The following is a 21,545-nucleotide window of genomic DNA, read 5'->3' as shown; positions in this document are numbered from 1 at the left end:
GGGAAACTAAATAATTAAAGTTACCGTGTCTTAAAAAGTAACCCCACTCTGATTTCTACCCTCAGTCTAGGTTAAACATCCACAAAACTTGTTGACACTCACTAGAATACCTTTCCATCGATGTAAAAGTGAACTCTGAGTGTGATTTGATGTGAATTCTTTGTTTGAGTGGTAGTACTCATAAACCCTAGTCCAAAATGAACCTTTAGTTTGATCAGCGCCTTGCATAGGATCTGTACTAATGTTCAACCAGGCCGACACAAGCATTTATCCTCATCCTCATTAAAATTTTTCGCCCTTTTCTGGTTTGGCCTTGCTGAAGGAGTTCTTCCAACAACGGGCGTTTCCTACTCCTCTCGTGGGCTACCCAAATTATCCAAATTCAGGTCACCGTTTCCCTCCAACATGTTAGTAAAGTATCGCTGTGCTTCCATTGTCAATCTCACTGAATGTAAAAGCCTAAAATCCATAACAAATAAGCCATGAAGAAAAGGAAACAGTGCAGCTGAATTACTACAATGTAGTGAAGTGTTTTTATGGTAAAGTGATGCATCTTAAACACAAAGTTGTGAACCAACAGACAGACTCTACTCTAATTTGATCATTTTTTGAATCAATATTTGGACTTCTGATGCAGCACAACTAATCAAATTGCTTTCTATTCAAACAGACAGCATGCATGCAAATCATACTCTCTTTCGTAGTTCGAACTCAACTTTCAGAAATAAACAAGGCAAATATAGTATCACTGCATCACGGACCCATCATATCAGATCAATCATGCATTAGTGTTAACTTCAGTTACTAGCGGCTACGGCAAGCTAATCAGTATAACCCTCTCCTTTTGCAGTCGGTGAAATATCTATTACAGGAAAAATCAAAATATCTAGTCAGTGTAAATTTGATATTCACACTAACAAGGGATACTTGATAGATTAGTTCTGTCAATAATGTCCCCTACTCAACACTAACAAGTGACGATGGAGTCAATCAAATATTAAAACAATGGAACTTCAAGAAATAACCATGGAGATGAAAATAGAAGCAGATATTCATATGTTGTACAAGAACCGGTTTATTTTCACCTGGGCAGACAGTCGGGGGAGGGGATCCGACGGGAATAACTCCGATTCAAAAGGGTAGCATGCGCTGGGCGGAGAAGAGGTGTCTCCGTCGATGGAGGGGAGGTGCCACCATGGACGGAGGGAATCTGGTGCCGTTGGACAGACGGGAGCTGTGCTGTGGACAGAAGGGAGCTGTCGCCGTGGACGGATCGGAGGCGGCGCCAGCAGGCCAACGTGACCTGTACGAAGGGAAGGAGGGTCGCAGCAACCAGCCACCAGGACGGATGGGAGGCGGCGCGCTTTTACTTAAAATGGCGTCAGGAGTGAGGGAAAACAGGCGAGGAGGCACGCGGGAACCGAGAATGCGCGGGCATCGGTGACAAATTTCGGGATTAGGAGCGCAAGCGCGGTCGAAAATCTGGCTAGGATGAAAACCCTGATTTTGGGCGCGAGGAAAAATTGGGCTGGTGATTGGGCTATTGTTGGAGACCTGCTTTTCAATTTTTTAGTCAAACAGATTTTTAGGAATGTTTTTTAGGTACTTTTGGAGATGCTCTTGGAATGGACTCTGATGTCTGACCTGGTCGGCGTCCACCCCTGCCGTGCTCCGATCGGATAATAAATAAATTTATAGTGAAATCAACCAATAAAAAGAAGAAGATGAAGAAGAAATTCTTCAGTTTGCTTTCACCCAGCACGTCTTCTCCCTGTGATTGCAGCCACACCATTCTTCATTCTACATCCACCACCAGCACCAGCAACAAACCATCCATGCCAATCCTTGGCCTGGCCCTCGTGCTACTTCTCTCTTCGGCCTCTCCCACTCCCACCACCAGCTGCTCCGAGCACGAGAAGAGCTCCCTCCTCCGCTTCCTCGCCGGCCTCTCGTGCGACGGTGGCCACAGTGCGTCATGGCGCGATGGCACGGACTGCTGCGCGTGGGAAGGCGTCACCTGCGGCATGGATGGCGCCGTCGCGGCCGTCTCGCTGCCGTCCAAACGGCTTGAAGGCAGCGTGTCGCCTTCACTCGGTGGCCTCGCCAGCTTGTCCCGCCTCAACCTGTCCTGCAACTCGCTATCCGGCGCCTTGCCTTGGGAGATCATGTCGTCCGGCAGCATCGTCGTTCTCGACGTGAGCTTCAACAGCCTCAACGGAGACCTGCAAGAGCTGCCGCCATCTTCGAGCAGTAGGCGGCGCATGATGAGGGTGATCAACATCTCAAGTAACTCCTTCACAGGGCAGTTCCCGTTATGGAGGACAATGCAGAGCCTAGCTGTACTCAATGCCAGCAGAAATAGTTTCACAGGCCTGTTGCCATCGTTCTTCTGCGTCAGCGCGCCCTCCTTCGCCGTGCTCGACCTCTCTTACAACCAGTTCAGTGGCGGCATCCCACCGGAACTAGGCTGCTGCTCTGTGCTGCGAGTTTTGAAGGCTGGCCACAACTACCTCACAGGGAATCTCCCAGATGAGCTCTTCACTGCAACAGCGTTGGAGTACCTCTCTTTTCATGGCAATTATTTACAGGGAGTGCTTGATGGTGCACGCCTCATCAAGCTCAGAAATCTAGCTATTCTTGACCTTGGAGGGAACAACTTCAGCGGCGACATTCCGGATTCGATATGTCTGCTGAAGAGATTGAAGGAGCTCCATTTGGACCGCAACAGCATGACTGGGGAGCTTCCATCAACTATGGGGAGCTGCATACAACTCATAACCATCAACCTCAAGAGCAACTACTTCAGTGGAGATCTTCACAAGGTCAACTTCTCCATCCTGTCCAATCTAAGAACTTTGGATGTTTCATGGAATAACCTCACAGGCACAATTCCAGATAGCGTCTACTGGTGCCGCAACCTCACTCGGCTATGGCTATCATTTAACAACTTGCATGGCCAGATATCGCCGCGGATAGGCGAACTGAAGTCCCTAGCCTCCCTATCACTTGCTGAGAACTCCTTTACAAATATTACAAATGCACTTCACATACTCCAGAGCTCAAGGAATCTCAACACCTTGGTCATTGGGGGAACTTCAGGAGTGAGGAAATACCAGATGACCAAATAATTGATGGTTTTGAGAATCTTAAAGTCCTTGCCGTAGAAGCTTGCCCGTTGTATGGAAGAATACCTCTTTGGATATCAAAGCTCCAAAATCTGGAGATGTTATTCTTGTTTAACAATCGACTAAGTGGACCAATACCAGTTTGGATTAGCACCTTAAACTTTCTATTCTATCTTGACTTATCTAACAACACCCTCACTGGGGAAATTCCAGCTGCCTTAATGGACATGCCAATGCTACAATATAACGAAGTTGCTTCATCTTTAAACGCAAGGGACCTTGACCTTCCAGTTTATAATGGTCCGTCACCTCATTACTGGACTCTTAGTGCTTTCGCTGGGTTAATGGATCTAGGCAAGAACTACTTCGCCGGTGAGATCCCACAGGAGATCGGTCGGTTAAAAGCGCTTGTTACCCTCATTTTGAGCTTCAACTGTTTATCTGGAGAGATCCCAAAAACAATCGGCAACCTTAGGAACCTAGAATGGCTGGACCTTTCCAACAACCATCTTAGTGGTACAATCCCATATGCGCTCAACAATCTTCACTTCCTCTCTGAATTCAACATTTCCAACAATGATATTGAAGGGCCTGTTCCAACTGGAGGTCAGTTTAATACATTTACAAGTTCAAGCTTCGTTGGGAACCCAAAATTATGTGGGCAGATGCTTGGTCACAACTGTGGTTCAACGGAAGCACATCGAGTTTCAATTTCAGCACGCCAAGGCTCCTACAAGGTCATATTTGCAATTGCATTTGGTGTGTTCTTCATAATAGGGACACTTTTAGACCAGTTATATTTAGCAAGAATTATTGGACAGGCGTATCAGAATCTCGAAGGACTAGCATGATTTAGGAGATTGGATTGAATTGAACAGTGAGCAATTGGTGAAGACATATTGATCATTGTTTACAGAACCTGAAATTGGATTGAATTGAACAGTGAGCAATTGGTGAAGATGTTGGACAAACTGGAGCAACACACTCAAATATTTTGTTGATTAAATATTATCAAAATTAATTGTAAACTCGTCTTTGTTTTGTACTCGTCTTAATTTGCAGTTCTGATAACTAAGAATCCAAATATCCTTCAAATAAGTATTTGATAGCAATTTGCATTGTATGTATTTTATATTTGTAATATATAACAAGTAAATACACTTTCACAACCAGATCTTAGAACCACTTACTTTCAAGTTCTGCTTAATCCATCTCTCTCAAAAAAAAGTTCTGCTTAATCCACCTTCTATGTCTTACTAATTTACCAATAGATTCTTCCGAATATCAACCAGTCGCCTACGCACCACATAGCTAGTGCACGTGCAACAAAGCATGATACCTTTGTTCTCTTTCAAAATTCGCAGTTCAAAGTTCGAACAATTTCATGATAATGTGTGAAAACATAAATTGTTTATTGCAGCTTCTCCTTCATCCTTTGTGATTTTCTAAGCCATTTTTTGGGATATTTTACTCATCATATTTGGCTGCAATTTTTTGTGCAATTATTTGGTGGATCTTGATGCTAGGATAGGTGAGAACATCAATAGCATGGTCCCTTGCCAAATCCACCTCACGCCATCTCCAATTCGAATATTTTTTTGAGTTCCTGAGGATATTTCTAAATCCATGAAATCCCAAAGTCTTTGAAGAGACATTTTGGGAAAATACTCGTCGTGTATGGAAGAAGTTATGGATGAACTTTCTTTAAATCGAAACAAAAGTCATTCAACTGGATTTGAATTTTACTCAAATATTTTAGGGTTGTTTTTCTTAGGAATCGAAGGTTCCAGGTTCCCATGGCAAAGGACGCTAGACCGGATCAAGGAAGTCATGGTTTGTCCAGAAACCAGAAACAGTTTTAGACCCGAGAGACAGTGGACCTAACCGGATGAAATCCGTGGGTCCTGGGGAGTTCTTGAACTGGAAGTTCAAGTTTTTACAGCTTTTAACTCCATTTCATTTTACTTCCAATTCAATTTTGAGCTTTCATAGCATGATTCTTAGGTCCGTTTTGACTATGCGAACTTGACGTGGAGATGTTATTCCACGATAGATGAGACATATTTATTGATGATATATAGAGTATACCAATTATAGGCACATAAAGTTACAGGAATTATATGCGCAGAAGATGAGAGGTTACATGCTTTGGTCCATTAAGGTTCTACCTCAACTAAAACACAATCTATATGAATCTGAACTTCTTTATTAGCCGCGGTCCGCAGTTGCTAATTTCATTTACTTCGCAACATTCATTGTCATTAAGATATGGCATCCTACAAGTTGAGGTCTAGCTGACTGGCTAACCGGGAGCCTGGACATGCCTCTAGCAATCAATTGGCTGTTCCCAGCAGTTGTCCCATTCCGATAGGGAAAGAGCGCAGCAACAGGCCTGGGGCCCGCGTGGTCCGCACTGCTATCGGAGAGCTGCTCCTAGCAGCTCGCGGAGGGTCTCCCGCATGCAGCTTCCTATTGTACCAGATGATATGCCCACTTCCACGTGTCGTTTGATTACAGGTCAGAACAGATGGGATATAGGAAAGAGAAGGTGTGGAAAAGGGAGCAGGAGAGAGAGGATTCTGTGTTTCGGACGCGGGATGCCGTCGCTGCTGGGGGAAGCTACAGTGGCCATCCTGCCTCAAATACCGCATGGGGGCCAGTTTAGGGGAGCTGCTGGGAACAGCCTTAGGTGCTTGTAGCAATATCCTCAAGAACCAAGATGCTGAACAAGTGACATCGAGTGCAAAAAGAAAGCTAAGTAGGGTAACCAATACCGTCAGTTGGAACCTGGAGGCGAGTTGCACAATGCAGAATGTCAACCAGAACTTTCCATGAGCATTACTGGTAGTAATTCGACCTGCGAGATGATTGAGCACCAAATTCTCATGGAGTGAACAAGGAAGATGAACAATCGTGCATGAAAATGGAAGCTGTTCAGACTCCTTTTTTTTTTTTTTTTGCGAAACGGGAAGCTGTTCAGAGTTCAGAGTTGATAGATCGGAAGCCGCCTCCTCGATCCGACCTCCGACTCCTTCCGCTCCGTCCATTTGCATGCTTCGCCAGTCCGCCGTCGCCGCCAGGCTGTTCTTGTTCCTGAACAAACGCGAAATTTCTATACAGATCACTGAGATCAGAGGAATGAAAGCGCGCCAATCATCGTTGCCTTCCTGTGTTCCCGGCTAGACGTGTCTTCTCGTTTATGTTTACCGCTTTCACACTCGCAGCTCACTCTGTATGAGTTCAGATTCAGAGTTTCGGACTGAACCGTCTCAAGGAGAGGAGACACGAGATCAGAAACAGCCTGATTATTCCTGATGAATCATCCGGCTCTGTCATTCACCAGCCTGATTAGTAACAACAAGTGGCGGACGGGATAGCGATAGAGATGCAGACAAGGAGACACCACGCCGTGTTCCATCAATGTTTCAGAGAAATTCAGACCCGTAACATCATCACTCATCACGCCGTGGTTCTTGCACACCGGGAAAAAAACGCCCTACGAGCACAGCTACAGCGACCGGCATCATGTCAACGGCACCCTTTACCCCGTTGTCAATAGGAGAGCCGTTGCTGCCTTGACCGGCGACGCAGGCTGGCTTGCCAGTCACTGCACGCTTGCTCGTCCCGTGTGGATTGCTTGCGATCCCCATCGAATCCGTCGCGGCCGGTTGGTCAGGTGGCGCGCCAACAGCCAGGCGGCGCGCCGCAGGATCAACGAGGGAAGGCCCCATGTGGAGACGACATGAGAGTTTACTTCTGCTACCCCGGGCAAATCTTCTGGAGCGGTGAGTCATCAGTCAAGCGTCAGCAGATTTGTCAGCCCTTGCTTATGCTCATCCTTAACGCTAATCCAGCCACCCATTGCAGACCGTGCTGCTTGGAGATGCGTGCGCTGTCATCCGTGTAGAACTGTCAGGGCAATGCTTGTAGAACAGTAAGTGCATTGCATTTTAGGTATCGCCACTGCATGCCACTAAGTTAGTGCTGCCGAGCACAACATGGGCAAGCAAAATAAGGTATTGTGCACAGGTACATGGGGCAAGCAAAAGTGCTCAGTCTCGCCGTGTGTGGCGCTGCCTGTGGTGGATCTTGATTTTTTTTTTTGTATGTGTGAAACCTTGGAAATGGCAAAGCTCTAGTTGCACCTGCACTAGCCTGCTTTCAGGAAATGTGTTAACAATGACGTACTGACGTGAGAGCAGATTCTCATGATCAAGCCTTGGGAAACCAGGACTTCCTCTCTGGTCTTTGCATTTTGAGAACTGGAGAACTTACGTTACAGCAGAGCCAGAGCCTTGTCAGTGCCCTTCATGCCAGTAAGCTTCAAGAGAGAAACATGCAGCAGCTCATCACATCAGCAACAAGAACAATAACAAGCAGCGACGAGTAGCCAGCCATGGCGTTCTCCGGCTTCGCGCTCGCCGTGCTGCTGCTGCTCTCCATGGCCTCCCGTGGCAGGCCGTGCGCTGACCAGGAGAGGAGCGCCCTGCTCCGGTTCGTGGCAGGGCTATCACGGGACGGCGGCCTTGCCATGTCGTGGCGGAGTAATGGCACGGCGGGGTGCTGCTCGTGGGAAGGCATCGCCTGCGACGGAGGCGGGGTGGTCGTCGAGGTCTCCCTGCCCGGCAGAGGACTCCAGGGCCCCGTCTCGCCGGCCCTCGGTGACCTGGCCGGACTGCAGCGCCTCAACCTCTCCCACAACTCGCTGTCCGGTGAACTGCCATTGGAGCAGCTCCTGTCCTCTTCCAGGGGCTTGGTCGCCGTCGACGTCAGCTTCAATCGCCTCGAGGGAGAGCTGCGTGAGCTGATGCCATCTTCGGGCACCGGTGGCTTGCCATTGCAGTTGCAGGTACTGAACATCTCCAGCAACCTTTTCACCGGAGAGTTTCCATCAGGCACGTGGAAGGCCATGAACAGTCTGGTTGCGCTCAATGCGAGCAACAACAGTTTCCATGGATGCATGCCGTCTTCCTTCTGCATCAGCTCGGCATCCTTCGCCGTGCTCGACCTTAGCAGCAACCGATTCAGTGGACGCATCCCAGCTGGTCTAGGCAATTGCTCTGAGCTTAAGGTACTCAAGGCTGGGCACAACAATCTCAGTGGGGCGTTCCCTGATGAACTCTTCAATGCTTCCTCGTTAGAGTACATCTCTTTTCCCAACAATGGTTTGTATGGAAATCTTGATGGTTCACGCATAGGCATAGCCAACCTCAGAAATCTGGCTCATCTTGATCTTGGAGGCAACCTGCTAAATGGAAAGATCCCAGACTCGATAGGTGAGCTCAGGAGTCTAGAGGTGCTTCATCTGGACCACAACAACATGTCTGGAGAACTGCCATCAGCTTTGAGCAACTGCACAAATCTCATAACAATTGACCTCAGGAACAACTATTTCAGCGGAGAGCTTGCCAAGGTCGATTTCTCCACCCTGATCAATCTAAAGACGTTGGATCTTCTGTTCAACAACTTCATAGGCACAATTCCAGAAAGCATCTACTCTTGCAGCAATCTGAATGCGCTGCGGCTAGCTGACAACAAGTTACACGGGCAGCTTTCGCCGAGAATAGTCAATTTGAAGTCCCTTGTTTTCCTATCAGCTTCCTTCAACAATTTCACAAATATCACGAATGCGCTCCATGTCCTCAAGGATTGCAAGGAACTCGCCGTCCTAATTATTGGGAGTAACTTCAAGGGTGAAGCCATGCCGGAAGATGAAACAATTGATGGGTTTCAGAATCTTCAGTTTCTGTCCCTGTCTAGGTGCTCATTGTCTGGGAAGATACCACTTTGGCTGTCAAAGCTCAAAAATCTGGAGATGCTGCTCTTGCACAATAACCATCTCACCGGACCGGTACCCGTCTGGATCAAAAGCCTCAAGCTACTTTTCCATGTTGACATGTCAGAAAACAACCTGACAGGAGAAATACCAAAAGACCTAATGGAGATGCCAATGCTAACAACAGAAAATACTGCGGTCGAATTGGATCAAAGAGTATTTTTGCTGCTTGTTTACAGAGGTACATCATTCGAGTACCGGGTAGCCACTGCTTTCCCCAAAATGCTGAATTTTGGTCGTAATGACCTCACCGGAGTGATCCCTAAAGAGATTGGTCAGTTGAAATCGCTCGCTATACTGAACTTCAGCTCCAACAGGCTATCAGGAGAGATGCCACCACAGCTCCACAGCCTGAAGAACCTTCAAGTGCTAGACCTGTCTAACAACCATCTCACAGGTGCGATCCCAATGGAGCTGAACAACCTGCACTTCCTCGCTGCATTCAATGTCTCTAATAACGATTTAGAAGGGCCGATTCCAGCTGGAGTGCAGTTCAGTACTTTTACGAGTTCAAGCTTTGGAGGGAACCCAAAGTTGTGTGGTGGTGTTGTGGGTCGGCCTTGTGGTTTGGCAGAAGCACATCATGTCTCTACGCTCTCCAGAGAACAAACACACAGAAGGATCGCCTTTGCGATTGCTTTTGGAGCTTTCTTTGGCGTAGGGGTGTTGTATGATCAGATGGTATTGTCAAAATATTTTGGTTAGTTGAGTCCAGTTCAGTACCTTTTTTTTTGTCATACTCGGCTCTTTCTCAGGTGCAGCAACATCTGCAGTGGGCAAGCTTTGCCTTGTACAGTTGTAAACCATATGTATCTTTGCAACTGGAGAAGATCGTATGTTCTGCTGGGGATTCCATGCAATGTGAGCTGATCATGGGCTTAGGTTTCTCGAAGCAAACCTTTTTCTAAGATTGGCGTGCATGTCGATTTGTAGCTGTTTTGTGCAATCTGACGAGCCAATGGAATTCTTACAATGGTGTATCGATGTCACAAATTCCAAAATCATTTTCCATTTTTTTTGTGTCAAATACTTTATCCACTTCAGTTGTTGCAATGGTCAAGCACAAAACTATACACACACAGAAAAGCGAGTCACTTTGTCTCTACAAAACAGAGTATATATGTGATTTCCAATAGTTACCAGTTCAGAGTAATGACGTGAATCTAATAAGTATGCTTAAATCCAAAATAAGGTTCTGCACAGCACAGACCTACTTAATCACCTGGACTGCTGGACTACACAATTAGCAATCTGATTCTAGTAGTAATCAAGGAACAAACCGAACATGGTAAGCTACACCATAATGTTGTGACCCTCCAACACCATTTGCAAACATTAAGACAGAAGTTTGAGATTGGCAGAACATAAAGATTAGTCAACAATCAATAGGAAACGGGAGTCAGCCAGAACATGGAAGTGCAGCAAACACCTCAGAAGCTTATGATTAAAAAAGGTAGCGAGCGTAACTGAAAAAACAGAAGACATGTATCCCAGTTCCCAACCGAGCACACATTCAAGTTCAAACATCACTTAATCATGCTTATGTCATACTGCTGCACAGCAACAACTGTTTCAGGCAAACACACCGACACAAACAAATTCATAAAACCAGACACAATCTTGACACAGATGACACAGATGCTTCAAAGACGACGCCCTTCATGCTGAGACCAGATAACCCAGGCACAGCAGCAGCTTCAGTGACCGATGGCTTACTGACCACCGCGGAGGCGGAGCACCAGGTGGAGGGTGGACTCCTTCTGGATGTTGTAGTCGGCAAGGGTGCGGCCATCCTCAAGCTGCTTGCCAGCAAAAATCAGACGCTGCTGGTCCGGGGGGATGCCCTCCTTGTCCTGGATCTTGGCCTTCACATTGTCGATGGTGTCGGAGCTCTCAACCTCCAAGGTGATGGTCTTGCCAGTCAAGGTCTTCACGAAGATCTGCATTCCACCCCTCAGGCGGAGCACCAGGTGGAGTGTGCTCTCCTTCTGGATGTTGTAGTCCGCAAGGGTGCGGCCATCCTCGAGCTGCTTGCCAGCAAAGATCAGGCGCTGCTGGTCCGGGGGGATGCCCTCCTTGTCCTGGATCTTGGCCTTCACATTGTCGATGGTGTCGGAGCTCTCAACCTCCAAGGTGATGGTCTTGCCAGTCAAGGTCTTCACGAAGATCTGCATTCCACCCCTCAGGCGGAGCACCAGGTGGAGTGTGCTCTCCTTCTGGATGTTGTAGTCCGCAAGGGTGCGGCCATCCTCAAGCTGCTTGCCAGCAAAGATCAGGCGCTGCTGGTCCGGGGGGATGCCCTCCTTGTCCTGGATCTTGGCCTTCACATTGTCGATGGTGTCGGAGCTCTCAACCTCCAAGGTGATGGTCTTGCCAGTCAAGGTCTTCACGAAGATCTGCATTCCACCCCTCAGGCGGAGCACCAGGTGGAGTGTGCTCTCCTTCTGGATGTTGTAGTCCGCAAGGGTGCGGCCATCCTCAAGCTGCTTGCCAGCAAAGATCAGGCGCTGCTGGTCTGGGGGAATGCCCTCCTTGTCCTGGATCTTGGCCTTCACATTGTCGATGGTGTCGGAGCTCTCAACCTCCAAGGTGATGGTCTTGCCAGTCAAGGTCTTCACGAAGATCTGCATTCCACCCCTCAGGCGGAGCACCAGGTGGAGAGTGCTCTCCTTCTGGATGTTGTAGTCTGCAAGGGTGCGGCCATCCTCGAGCTGCTTGCCAGCGAAGATGAGCCTCTGCTGGTCCGGGGGAATGCCCTCCTTATCCTGGATCTTGGCCTTGACATTGTCGATGGTGTCGGAAGACTCAACCTCAAGGGTGATGGTCTTGCCAGTCAAGGTCTTCACGAAGATCTGCATGCCTCCCCTAAGACGGAGCACCAGGTGGAGAGTGCTCTCCTTCTGGATGTTGTAATCAGCAAGCGTGCGCCCATCCTCGAGCTGCTTGCCGGCAAAGATGAGCCGCTGCTGGTCCGGGGGAATGCCCTCCTTGTCCTGGATCTTGGCCTTGACGTTGTCAATGGTGTCAGAAGACTCCACCTCAAGGGTGATGGTCTTGCCGGTGAGGGTCTTAACAAAGATCTGCATCTGCAAACAAGTAAACAGACAACAGGGTAAGCGTCTAGCAGTAGACCAATAGAACAAATAACCAGACAACAGGGTAAGTATATAACAGTAGACCAACAGAACAGTCTCAAGCAAACAGCAACATGTTCAAACAGATGCCAAAAGGACATGCTTGTTCATCACATCAATAGTGCTATAGAATCAATGAGCAGCAGCATATCAAATATTCCCTCCGTCCCAAATTATTAGTCGCTTTGGCTTTTCTAGATTCATAGATTTTGCTATGCATTTACATATATATTATGTCTAGATACATAGCAAAGCCTACAAATCATGAAAAGCCAAAACAACTAATATTTTGAAACGGAGGGAGTAAGTTTTAAGAGCATGCATGAGCACCAGGTATACAAGAATCATCAAATTGTAGCAGTATATATTCTTCATCTGTCAAGTATATCTAACTAACCAACAGGAGGATGTAAAAGCTACATCATCATATAGAAACAGCAGCATATATCTTTACCAATCTAAGCATAATCATCTTAATCATGTGGCGCAAGAGCTAGTTGGGAAGATCTTATTCTACCCTGATAATCAGGTATACTAAAGAATATTAAACTGTAGCAGTATACATCTTCATCTACCATGCAATCTAGCTAAACAATAGGAGGATGCGTGTTGCTCAGTTAAAAACAAAGGCATCATACAGAAACAGCAGCATATAGAAACAATAATCATCTTAATCATGTGACCCGTGCAGATTCAAATTAAGCCCATTAGCCCAAGAGCTAGTTGAGAAGATCTTATTCTAATCTGATCTAGAGCAACAATTCAATCAGACAACGACCAAACCTTGGACGAGCTAACAAAATCGATCGTACGAATCAGGAGCGTAAACCAACTAGCACCACGTACAGATAAGATACGAAGGCGAATCCAAAAACGAGATCTCTCCAAAAACACGGCAGAGATTCTAGCTAATCCTAGGCAACGACCCAGCAAATCGTCAGAACGACCGCATCTACGAACAGACTAGAAGCACGCATCCCCACAATTCCCAGATCAACAACCTAAAATCCCCACAAATCGCATGGGCATGACGAATTCAAGCAGTAGAACCTACCGGATCCACACAAAAAAAGTTCCACCTCCCATCCATCTACGAACTGAATTACAGAAACAACGCGGATCTACCACGATTTCTCCAACGCCCAGGTCCTTAGCATCGACCAAGCAACTACTTTCAGACCACGCCGATCTAGAGAAGGAGAAGGGGGAGGAGGGTCGCCGTACCTTGATGCGTGGGGAGGATCGCCGAGGGTCGCGGGAAGAAGAACGATTTGGATCGGGGGATGTGCGCTCCGAGCAGCGAGACGAGATGAGATTGGGGAACGAGGCGAGGAGGGGCGGCTATTTAGGTGCGTTTGGTCGGGGGAGCCCACTCGAAAGGAATAGTTCCATTCCAATATGCCAGAATAAGGCTGCTCCGTTTTACGCTCGGCAAGAAGAATGGATTTTATTTAGTTGGAGAGTGGGTTAGAATAGAACTGTTTCATTCGTTGAAGAGCGATGAGTATAATTATTCCTGGTGAGTTTACCATGGTATTTCAGTTAAAATACACCACAGCGACGGGAAGGAGGAGTGGTGGAGAAGGGAGTCGGAGTCCCGTGCCGACGTGCCGACGTGTGAGAGGAGCCCGCCTCGTCTCCGGGCAGCAAGAGGAACGGGATGCGAGGGGATGCGTGTGTAATTTGAAAGCAAGAACAGGGTCCGTTTCGGAAAAGTTGACTGGACTGGGCCTGGACCAGCCTGTCTCACGGCGTGAGCTTAGCCATCCTAGGCTCCCGACGGCCCGTTTGTTTTGCTTTGACGACGAATCGGGCCGTTAATAAGTGGGCCAGAAGGGGTGCTGCTGCATTGAGCAGTGGGCCCACCGGATCGCTCGACAACTCGACATTCCATCGAAAAGGGAAAAAAGAAGGAGAAACTCGGCATTCCCCGTTGCAAAAAAAAGGGGGGAAAATAAACGTAAGACGTGAAAATCCATCAAAAGATGCTAAAAGACGTGCAAATTATTTTGAGATCATAAATGTTGGTAGATGTAGGGTCATCTCCCTCTCCCCCCCCCCCCCAACCATGCAAATTGTCAAGATTCAAATCTATCACATTTGCTAGGCATAATATGAAAACAAGCATTTGACCTGCTAATAGTTCACGTCTTGTTTCTTCTCCCTGTGTCTGAACAAATTCATGCGTCTCTTTTGGTGTCGAAGAATTTACATTCAGACTGCAGCTGCACTATCAGCGGCACGGTGCTCTCCAGTACATATGGAAATGGAAGTACCACTTTTTCAAGATCTGAAGATGAATTACAGAACTAGTACTCCAGACAGGTCACTCTACTCAGTGCAAACTCGTGGCAAATTGCCACCGTCGTAAAAGGCCAAAACATCTCCTCGGCAAATTGACGCCCACAGAGAATCACGTCTGTTCACTTGAGCTCAGTTCATGGGAGACAAAGAAGTCACAATTCACAAATAGCAGCGAGAATAAACGTGTCAGATCATGACATACACCCAAGAGCCCAACAAGTTTAGAATCTGCAGACTCTTTTCTCTTTCAAATTTTTAGAGATATAACCTTATATTTTTCTATTATATCAATACAAATGCACTCGTCGAGTGTTGTTCCTAAAAGAAAAGTCACTGCTGGTCCAACACCCAGTTACACACCATGGACGAAGCAGCGTGGTCGGTGATTCAGATGGCCCGGTGAGGCGGATCCGACAAGATGACGTGTCATCGAGTGGCAGTGGGTGTTCCGACAATCCAACTGGTACGAAGGCAACGGGCGCGTCAAAACTGCCGTGTCCTTTGGGTCCTGCTCATGTTTGCCATATGGTCCTGACATTGAAAGAGCACCAACCTATTTCAACCTCGTGGAATCAGAAAGGCGAGACCAATCTAGTACAGACCAAAATGGCCGCAAGTAAATACCAATGGCTCCGAAAATTGGAACATATTCGAAACAAAGCTATGAACCTACCTCTACATCATCTTGCCAGCGCGATGAAGCAGCAGCAGGTAAACGGGTTCAGTCAAGAAGAGCATGTCTCTCTCCATGGTCCATCAGCTCATCATTTCTCTGTCATGTGCGCAGCAAAATGGATGTGATTGTTATTGTTTAAGGTAGGTGCTTCTGGAAACTTAACTCAACTGCTAACTAAAGCATATAAATTTGTCTCAGTTCCACGAGAAAACACCATGAAGCAAATACCACCACCACATTCCCCGGAAACAGCAGCTTAATGGCCATGCCGTTCAGTGGCCTCGTTCTCGGTCTGCTGCTGCTGCTTTCCATGGCCTCTCCTGCCTCCTTGTGCAACGAGCAGGAGAAGGCCTCCCTCCTCCAGTTCCTCCCGGGGCTCTCGCAGGACAATGGCCTCACAGCATCGTGGCAGAATGACACTGATTGCTGTGAGTGGGAAGGCATAACCTGCTGCCGCGATGGGGCGGTCGTTGAGGTCTCCTTGCTTCCAGAGGCCTTGAAGGCTGCATCTCACCATCCCTTGGTGACCTCACCAACCTTCAGAGCCTCAAGCTGTCTCACAACTCCTTCACTGGCGGCCTTCCGTCGGAGCTGCTGGCCTCCAGTAGCATCGCCGTGCTCTTTCAACCATCTCAGAGGGGGCCTGCAACTACAAGAGAGCTACTCTTCAGTATCAAATTACAGTCGACTGCAGGTATTGAACATCTCAAGCAACCTGTTTACAGGAGAGTTACCATATGCAGCATGGGAGAAAACAAGTAATCTGGTTGTGCTCAATGCAAGCAACAACAATTTTCGAGGTTTGATGCCGTCGTCATTCTGCATCAGTGGATTACTTAGTGTTTATGGCAAACCGACTCATTCTTTTCAAAAAGTGCATTTCCGTTGATGTCCTAAGTCTTTATAAGTATAAGATGATTTTACAGATTTTCAAGCAGATTCTAGATATTTTATCTTTGCTTGGAAGCTTAGTTCTAGCATTACTTCTTGGTTCGTGCATTTGTCTTGTTTATCTTAAGATTTCTTGTTTATTATAGTTTGATGCAATTAAATTATAAATATATAAGATATGATTGGTCTTTTATCCCGTCTGAGAGAATTAGCATTGCTTTTTCCATATGGACATTTGGTTTTACACCGGAGATATTTTTACTAGCAATCTTGCAGGATCCGATTGGGCTGGTCAGAGAAGGCAAAATGTCCGCTTCCATGGTCCATATTCCATTATACGTGCATAATAGAATTCAATTAAGAGAATTGATAGCCTACTCTTGCTTTATGATCATGATTTTTCATGATAACAAGAATCACCTCTTATATTGAAACAGTTTTGTTGACAGTTAGCTTTTCATGTGCAAATTTGCTGTATTGATTGATAATATTAACTCTCTTTTTTTGACATTTTAATGCTTGATTAGCTCAATGATAAGGCAACATTCCAAGCTAATAAAGGATGTAAATGTTGATGATCAGATTAGGGGCAAGATCGTGAATGAAATTATAGCGCGAGAATAGATGATAAATATTTTTTATGAGATAGATTGTAACAAGTTAATTAAATTCATGTAGCCATGTAAAATAAATCTGAATTGCAATAGCATTATGCAACAAATTTGTTTTTCCTGTACCAACGTACGAGCATTTAGCTTTTCTTTAAATGTTTCTTTTCCAGAGAGGGTTACAATAGCATGTATGCACTAAATTGGATTTTTCTCCTTACTATAAAGAGAAGAACCCTTGTAATGGTAGGGATACAAAATTAATGATGCTTTCCATTGGATTTGCTTGCTCTAGCCATATTTGAAATATTTGTTCTTTGATTGTTGATTACTCTTACAGTGGGGATGATCGATGTCTATAAATACATCAACAACTATAGGAACTTAATTAACACTATATGGGAGACATACATGGACCATGAATATTTTTGTTTATTTCAATTCGATGCTACAAAGTTTTTTATTACTGTTCATTGTATAAGTATTTTCATATATGAATATAAAGTTTTTTACTAGATCTTTTAGAAACATGTGCGAAATTGTTGAATATAAATAATTATAGTATAAGTTAAGTTTTTTATTACCGGATATTTTTAGTCTGTATGATACTAAATTGTCAATTACTATATTCTTATTTACAAGTTTCTCTTAAAAATATATCCTCACCACATGAACATCTTTACTATAAAATATAAAATTACTATTTACTAGATTTTCTATAAATACAAAATTTCTATTTAATAGATTTTCAATATACATGTTTGCAGCACATGCGTCTCTATTAGTTTGAAGAAAGAGATGGAGAATATTTGGTTCCAGTATACTAATCGGCAAATATATTTTTGAAAACACACGAGAATGGTTGGCAAAAAATGGAACCTCCAACAAGTAAACACACACGTCATATATTAAATTTAAAAATAGAGGGATACTTTCCAATATAAATACGCGACTAAACAATATATATACGGGCAGAAACATAGCCTTCAAGTTCGGAAACATCTACAGTTGTTCAGCTTTTGCGTAGTTTCCATTAGACGTATATAGGGCTATATACATCTAATAGTTGCGAACCATATTTAGAGATTATGATTACGTTGAGACTGATGAAGTAACCAGGATATCACCTCAACGATACATCTACACCTGCACCAGTATCTATTTCGCCAATATTACTTGATTCTCGTACTTGTTGGCTTACTAAGTTCACTCTTAAGCTCGGATTCATCATATTTAGACAACAGAGATACGTAGACTCTTATTTTACTCAGCAACAATGGATTGGATCAAAAGAGAAGAGGCATCGCGCAGGCTGAATTCGGACTGCACGATAGACACGACTTGTGACGGCCGCCACGACTTCACCCGAACTCCGTTTTGAGCGTTCAAGTATTTTCTGAAAAGTTTATCAAATCTACTTTTCAAGAATATGGAATCACCTCCATATCTACAGAGTCGTGCTTTTCAGCTCATAGTGCTGCGTCATCCTATTTTGGCCCAATGGGCCGTGTATCAAGTTGAGTGCAATTCGGACGCGTCCTAGGGTTGGGATACGACCCCGGCATTCTTGTGGTCATTCTTTCACTTCCTTATAACTCTTAGCCGCTGCCAAGAACACTCGGGGTTTTGTTAGATACAAGTTTAGTTTTTGCTATTTTCTTATAGTCGCGCATGCTGATCCAGCCGCCAGTCCACTTATTTTTTCAGAACCCCACCATATTTGAGATTCAGTTTGAGATCTTTAATTACATCTCATATTTTCAATACTTATTCTACTTATTCTTGCTAGTTCTTCGATTGCTCGCAGGACGAGTGCCCTGGTGGCCGGGGTGTCGCGCTCCACGAGATCGCAGCAACCATAGGAGGTGGTGTATCGGTTGCTAAGGCGCAGCATCCTTGGAAGACTGTAGTCGGGCCGTGAACGCCGTCTCCTCCATCAATCAAGTTATCCCAAGCCTCTTATCGAAATATCAGGAATAAATCCTAAAGGCGGGTTCACATCACAAAGACTATGTAAAGTTGGTGATTGTGAGGAAAACAACCCTCCTGATTACTAAACACTCATCTCTTCCTGCCTGGTGCTGATGACCAGCAGTCCCATGGTGAAGATGGAAGCAATCCTGGGGCTGACCACATGCAAGACAGAGTGATTAGCTAATTTCTGGAGTCTTGGTTATATTCATGGCTGTCCTTTTTGTTCAGGTTATGTACCAGAACTCTAGGTTATCTAGTTGGTCTCTCCCCCTTATGGACTTTGTGATTGTGGATTTCAAGCACTGATGTATCTTCCTTTTAAGTTGCGTTGCCATTACCCACGTGTCATATCAATGTACGAACTTATTTTCAAATATTAAAAATAATGGCAACAGGAATACCCGTTCAAAGAAAAAACCCATTGGGGGAAATGAAAATAAAACATGCAACTATGTAAGCTGATTTAAATTGAAGCACTCTAAATTTGCCACCCAAAACATTCCCTCAAACTTGTAGATTTCCGTACAGAAATAATGCATTCATCATTCAATTTTCTTTCTGGAAAAAACACTACTCAGTTGAATCATCGTAAATATCCTACAATAGTAGTATTGTCACTTTTCTCTAAAATAGTAGTATTGTCACAATCGTAAATGTCAGGGCATCTCAAACTCGAGCTTTTCCCAACAGGGTTTCTGCAGGATGTACCTTGGGAGCACGTCTCAGAGGACCCACCACCCTAGACTGCGGGGATCGTCCTCCCGCGCGTGCGGCGCACTCCGGAGTCCGAGCCGTCGAGTCGACGACGCAGCGGCAGTGCGGGGGTCACCGCCGCCGCCGCCGCCGCGTCGCAGACTCGCGGCGTGGGCTTTGCGCATCCCGGCGTCGAGTTTTTTTAAAAAGGGGATAAAAAATTCGAAAAAGGGATTCGGATGGGAGAAATTAGGAAAATGGGTACCTCCCGCCCTTTGAACGGGCGGAAAGGAACCTCCCGCCCACCCATCGGGCGGGAGGTTCGGAAAAAATTTCCAGAGGCCTCTTCGCGAATAAGAAAAGTTTCTTATTCGCGAAGAGGTCCCTGAAGCAGGCCTCCCGCCCGGCCAGCGGGTGGGAGGTCCCCCGGTTGTGATTTTTGTTATATTCTCTTAGAATTTATGTTTCGCAAACTATTTGAAATTCAGACTTTTTTCAAATATAAGATTTATTCGCCATACTCTTATGTATGCATATAAAATTTTAATTCAATTTTATGAAGAAGATTACGGTATCTAAAAGTCGTACGAAGATAGTTAAATGATAACGTTTTGCAAGTAGAATCCAAATATTCTGTCTTCAGTCAATGCGGCAAATATTACAAATACACATCCAGGTGTGATACAATCTCAACGTGATAAATATTACACATGAGCAAACAACGTTCAAATAAAATTGCAACTAAATGATGCCTGATGATAGGGCTGGAAACGAGCCGAGCCGAGCCAGGCTCGGCTCGGCTCGCCTTGGCTCGGTCATCTAGCGAGCCGAGCCTGGCTCGGCTCGGTAATTTCACGAGCTGGTGGAAGAGGCTCGGCTCGGCTCGTTATCGGCTCGCGAGCCGGCTCGAGCCGGCTCGCGAGCCACAACTAGTTATTGCATTACAGATAAGTTTTGGAGAAAACAGCAAGGTTTCAATAAGAAGCATTCATAACAGCAACTCAGCAAGGTTTTAACAGGACCACAGCAAGATTCTCTTAGTTTAACTTACTTCTAACTCTTAAATGTTTAACAGCAAGAAAAAAATGCATAAAGAGCATCATAAACAGCTACACGCAGGCTTTCATTGGTTTGGCCTCAGCTCGCGAGCCGGCTCGCGAGCCGGAGCGAGCCGGCTCGGCTCGGCTCGGCGTTTTAGCGAGCCGAGAAAAGAGGCTCGGCTCGGCTCGTTCTAAGCTCGCGAGCCGCTCCGAGCCGAGCCGAGCCGCTCCGAGCCCGAGCCGAGCTTCGAGCCGCGAGCTTTTTTTTCCAGCCCTACCTGATGACGTACTAGCACTCGATCGGCGACGTCTCCCACTCCTTGATGCAACCGGAGGTCTTCCATCTGTAGCATCACCTGTAGGGCCAGCTTCAGCAGAACTGGGGCCAGCATCATTGTTTGGACAATGTTTATACGTGTGTCCAATCTGATTACATGCACTGCAGCGCTGTATCCTCGGACGGAGCTCTGACTCATCCATATCATTACGAATACGCCGTGTCTGACGGCGCCATCTCTGAACTCGTGATGATTTTGGGTCTGGAATATATATAACAGGATTCGCTGTCTCAGTGAACGATCCAACCAAACGGAACCTATAGATCTCATACTGCCAGGTGCTGGCAATTGTCTCCTTTCTGAAGTAATGGGAAACATATATATCGACAGGATGTCGAATATCCGCACAAGCAGCCATTACATAAGAACAAGATAAGTGCAGCAACTTGGGCCTCATGCATGAGCAACAACAAGTTCCATCAAACTTGAGAATGCACTCCTTTACAGGAGTTTGACGTCTCATGCCACGTCGCGCCCTGTCTTTAGGAGATACCTCAAACTTGAGCTCCTGTGTACCACATTGCCGTACGTGGTGTAGCCGGGCGCTTTCTGCCTTCTTAGTCATATATTGTGTTACCATGAATCTAAAATTTCTGTCAGGATCTCGCATGAATACCTGATTTTTAGTGAACCGCTCCCTAAAGTAATCGGTACATCCGCGGACGATGAATTCCACAATTGCAACCAATGGAAGCCCACGAACACCTCGCAGCACCCAATTGTAAACCTCGGCGAAGTTGGTGGTCATTATGCCGTACCTTGCACCATCGGTATCATAAAGTAACGCCAACTTCTCCTTGGGTTCATTCTCAATCCATTCAGAAAAGATTTTCACCGCTGACCCAGACCTTCTGTGAGTACGTGCAGTATCTGTTGGCAAAGGGCACAAAGCCTCTGCTTCATCCTGTGCAATTATGTTTTTTGAT

The 21,545-nt window shown here is 45.9% G+C and overlaps 1 protein-coding gene and 1 pseudogene across 1 annotated transcript; one reads left to right on the top strand and one right to left on the bottom strand.

Annotated features, from left to right (window-relative positions):
* The first annotated feature begins 1,767 nt into the window (after positions 1-1,767).
* LOC112879823 lies at positions 1,768-9,666 on the top strand (annotated as a pseudogene).
* A 762-nt stretch (positions 9,667-10,428) lies between these two features.
* Positions 10,429-13,521, bottom strand: LOC112873925 (polyubiquitin). The gene is made up of 2 exons (XM_025937070.1): positions 13,320-13,521; positions 10,429-12,047 (listed from the first exon to the last, which is right to left on the bottom strand). The coding sequence occupies exon 2, from the start codon at positions 12,045-12,047 to the stop codon at positions 10,674-10,676; it is 1,374 nt and encodes a 457-aa protein (XP_025792855.1). The 5' UTR covers positions 13,320-13,521; the 3' UTR covers positions 10,429-10,673.
* Between the last annotated feature and the right edge of the window lie 8,024 nt (positions 13,522-21,545).

Source organism: Panicum hallii, chromosome 1 (assembly GCF_002211085.1).
Source record: "Panicum hallii strain FIL2 chromosome 1, PHallii_v3.1, whole genome shotgun sequence".
Lineage (NCBI taxonomy): Eukaryota > Viridiplantae > Streptophyta > Magnoliopsida > Poales > Poaceae > Panicum > Panicum hallii.
The sequence above is the reverse complement of the archived record's forward strand: the minus strand, read 5'-3'. Positions and strand labels throughout refer to the sequence as shown.